The sequence below is a fragment of the Papilio polytes genome, unplaced genomic scaffold (genome assembly GCF_000836215.1).
Source record: "Papilio polytes unplaced genomic scaffold, Ppol_1.0 DF823835.1, whole genome shotgun sequence".
NCBI lineage: Eukaryota > Metazoa > Arthropoda > Insecta > Lepidoptera > Papilionidae > Papilio > Papilio polytes.
The window spans coordinates 2109706-2113919 of NW_013525369.1; the positions used below are offsets into that span (position 1 = coordinate 2109706).

Here is a 4214-nt window from a genome sequence, read left to right on the forward strand (position 1 = left end):
CGGCCCGCTACCACTGCGATCAAATTTTTATTTTATTAATAACCAAAACGTTCATGTTTGCCTTCTATAATTAGATTTCCGAAGTGATTTAAATTTGTACGATGTCCGGCGAGTGCGACACTAGCGCCGCACTAGCATTTTAACGAACTCTAATTGGGTCGGATTATCAAGATTCCGGCGAGCGCGGCATAACTTTTTTATTTATTTTGTTGTCGTTTTAATCTTTAGTGCGATAAGTTGATTTAGCTTTTAAATGTACAGTTACTTTGCTGACGTAATTGATTATATCACGTAATTAAATCTGATTGCTTTTCAAATATGTTTTGAGTAAATTGTTCGTTTTTATTTTAAAATTGTTTGACGTACCTCATTTCTAATTTAATCGTATTAATGTACAACGTTGTAACACTCAATCAGATCAATAAAAAATTATAAAAATGGCTGTGTTTGTGTGTGACGGTTGTGAACGCGCGTGAAGTACCGGGGCCGCGCAGTGTCCGGTACGGGCCGACACCACGACTTCACCCCACTCGCACGACTCTACACTAAACTGCACACAACACTCTCGTGTCATTTTAATGATTTTCTTATTAATTTCATTGTGTTAACAAGCGTCTCGCTCCTAAAGTTTTAAAGCCAAAAGAACGCTAGTTGTTACTGAACGGTAATCGTTACAAGAATACTCCAACTTAGCGGACGTATCAAGATCTTCCGTACGCTAGATTGGCACATTAACACAATATTTGTAATATTGACGAATCACGATGATAGCATATAACTCCTCTTCTGTTAATCTGTAAGTTGAAAGTGTGGAACTTAAATCGAATAGACGTTCCATACAAATATCGCTGGCAGAGTATACGAGCCGGCAGTTTGCTTCGTGCCGCAAATGTCTCACATTGATCACACGGTACTGTTGTTCGTTTCCAAATCGTTATCGCTTTCCGATACCAAGAGACATTTAATACGTTTGCCGGCGAAGAGCTCGCATGTCTCGCGTCGCGTCGCCTCGTTTGCTTGCCTCCGCCAAATCGAAGTGATCACGCGACCGCCGCGGCTCTGTGCACCCCACGAATATATCATTTCACACTACAATTTGACACCACATTCAAAACATACGTCGCCAAAGCTCGAGCCAAATTAAACTGATCGACAATACCTTAAAGTTTAAATCGGTCCGACAGCCATTTAGCAGGGTGGATGACACGGTGATGGTACATTTATGTGATCGAGCTCGCGTTTCATGTCTCGCAGTATTCAAAGTTAGTTTTGTTTCGTTACGTCTGGCCTCACAAACCGTTTAGTGACGTGTTCTCCTTGATTTATCGTCTGCGGCGAGGCTTTCGGGGTTCCCTCCCCCCTGTTCACTCGCGCCCCCCGCGCCCTCCCCTCTCGTAAAGTTTGATGCTCTAATAAATGGCGCGGCATCAATTACCGCCACGGCCGCCCCGCACGAGCACGCTCACTTCGTTAATCTGTTAAGTTGACTGTTGTTTGACAATTTGCTGGTTCGTGATGGTTATTATGTGCCGGCGGCGCGCACGGAACTACGCTCAACATAATGAATTGACTCGACATAACGATGAAAAGACGTTTACGTCTATTAGCTACGCCTTCCATTTACCATTTAATATTGTGCGGTGAACTTACGATTTATAAGTAAGAATCGATGTCTAAGGTAGTTCTGTATTTGTTGCAGGTGTGGTTCCAGAACCGTCGCGCAAAGTGGCGCCGGCAGGAAAAGATGGAAGCGGCGAGGTTGGGGCTGGCGGAGTACGGGGCGCCGGTGCCGCGCCTCGGCCTCGGCCTGCCCGTCGACCCGTGGCTCGCACCGCCGCTGCTCTCCGCACTGCCCGGTACGTGACTCACTTCACACACGCATTTAGCTTCTTACCCATAATTTAACTGAAATCTTGAACCTTTAGCTTTATTTGACAACATCCTTCTCAATAAACTTGTCGACTGTTAAAAAACTACAGACTATTTTAAACTCGATTACCTCTCGAGTATAATGTTGCAATTTATAAACATAGTATAATGAATGGACAAACACCTTGTTATTGCAGGCTTCCTCAGCCACCCGCCGTCGGGCTACCCGAGCTACCTGACGCCCCCCGCGCCGCCCGCGCCCGCCCCCCTGGCGCCCGCCGCGCCCGACCCGCGCTCCACCAGCATCGCCGCGCTGCGCATGAAGGCCAAAGAACACGTCGAGTCCATAAGTAAAGGCATGCAGATGGTATAGACCAAGATTATATGTATGAAAAATTAACAACAGGTCATATAAAAGTTCATTCACCTTCCCACCATTTTATAAGATGAAAAAGGTTAAAAAGTGGATTTGATTTGGAGGGCGAGGACGCATGGAAGGATATTACATTTTTTCATACATCCTCTCCTTTAAAGGTAGACAAAAGGTTTGCAACTTTCTTGCGAGTTTGTGTGGGCAGCGGTCAATTCGCGGAGCGGAATTTAGATGGCCGCTTGCTTGTTTGCCATAATTCGTTAATGACAAACATTCCAGTATATGAGACATTCCAGAAGCTAAAATCATGTATAGATAAATATTTAACTAAATGTAATCTGTGTAAATATTGTAAACAAATTGATGTGCAACTTTAGTAGATTGTGAGTGTAAGAGAATATTTTTATGTAATTTAAGTAAACTGTATGGATGTGTGATTATGAAATATAATAAGTTTTTTATTTATTTTTCAACCAATCATCTTCGTTTCATTTCCTACTTTTTTAATTGAAATGTTTTGAAAATGAAAATAAAATGATATTATGATTTTTTAAAATGATAAAGGAAAGTTCGAAGTTTATTTAAAAAACTTTTATGTTCAATTTATCTTTCAAAATTCCTAATTAAAAGTTATACATTTTTACTTTGTGTTCACTAAATAATTCAGTACTTAATTTAAAAATCTATTGTAAATAAAAATTGTAAATAAATTTATATAAGCAATAGATGTAAGGATAAATAAAGCTATAATTTAACGTATAATAGTGAAAAATGATTCAGAAAAGAAAAATGAAATATATAAATTGAGATTTTATCTGACAGTTTGTTTAATTTCACTCGTAATGTTTATATTGTTTTATTAGTTAATTTACTGCAGCTGATATCCGTAAATAGATATACAATGCATTGTTTTATTTAAGAATTTACAATAAGTGTCACAGGAACTGCATATTTTTGTGTCTAACTTGTCAATAAGTACTATTTAGTTTATAAATTATATGACAGTATTCACTTTAACGGAACAGATTATCCCAAAACATTTTATCCAAGAAGATATTCATATCTGAAATTGTGAAATTATAAAATGGATTGCTCCTTCGTAGACTATCGTTAGCCAATTTTGTGATTTAAAACTTGTTATGTCTATTTTCATTTACACGATAAATATTAATTTCTGTGTTCTAAAAGTAACGTTGAAAAGAAGAAATGTAAGGTTTTAGTTCTCTATCATATGTTCATGTTCATTTAATAACATACGATAATCGTCACAGAAGCCATCTAACCTTAATATTTGTCTCCCAGTTTGTATAATTCCCACAATTGTATATAAAATGTGTAATTTAAATATTTATATGTAAATACAGTAAGTAGGATAAGACAGCGGCGATGCATAGAAACTGTATAGTTTAATGAAACTGATAAATAAATGTGTTCTTATACAAACGGTTTATTTTTATTTATACACATGTTTCCATACATAATCTGTGTTAATTGACCACTAAGTTGACAATGAAGGATCAAGTATAATGAAGATAATTGACCGATCTCTATGTAAAGTATTATAGGAAGTATTTGACTAATCAGGTAGATAATTGCTAGGTTTTTTAGATATGAAAGTATTAAAACATCTTTAACCTCAAGTTAACATATCTAAAACCAAAGGATATTATTCACAGTTCTATAACAAAACACAATAGCAATATGAATTCGTAATTCAGTATTAAATAAAATTCAACTAATCAAAAACAACATAAAAAAAAGACTACACTACGGATCTTCGTAGTCTGTAGCCCGTAGCGGCTGTGGGCCGTAGCCTCGTAGCAGTGTGGGGCGAGGGCTGCGCCGTAGAGGGAGGCAGTGCTACGGAGAACATTTAATAAACTGAACTGCACTCAATGATTGTATTTTTCTCACTATTTGCTCTGGCAAGTTTAGTGTCGGCTTACACGGCACTCAGTTTACAACTGCAGTT

At 38.1% G+C, this 4214-nt stretch overlaps 1 protein-coding gene across 1 annotated transcript in view; it reads left to right on the plus strand.

Moving 5' to 3' along the window:
- LOC106103211 (retinal homeobox protein Rx1-like) overlaps positions 1 to 2630 on the plus strand; it is a 25293-nt gene extending 22663 nt beyond the window's left edge. Inside the window, exons 3-4 of the mRNA XM_013282902.1 lie at positions 1700 to 1856; positions 2067 to 2630. Coding sequence (XP_013138356.1) covers positions 1700 to 1856; positions 2067 to 2242 — 333 coding nt within the window. The 3' untranslated portion in view covers positions 2243 to 2630. The remainder of the gene's footprint in view (positions 1 to 1699; positions 1857 to 2066) is intronic.
- The last annotated feature ends 1584 nt before the right edge of the window (positions 2631 to 4214 follow it).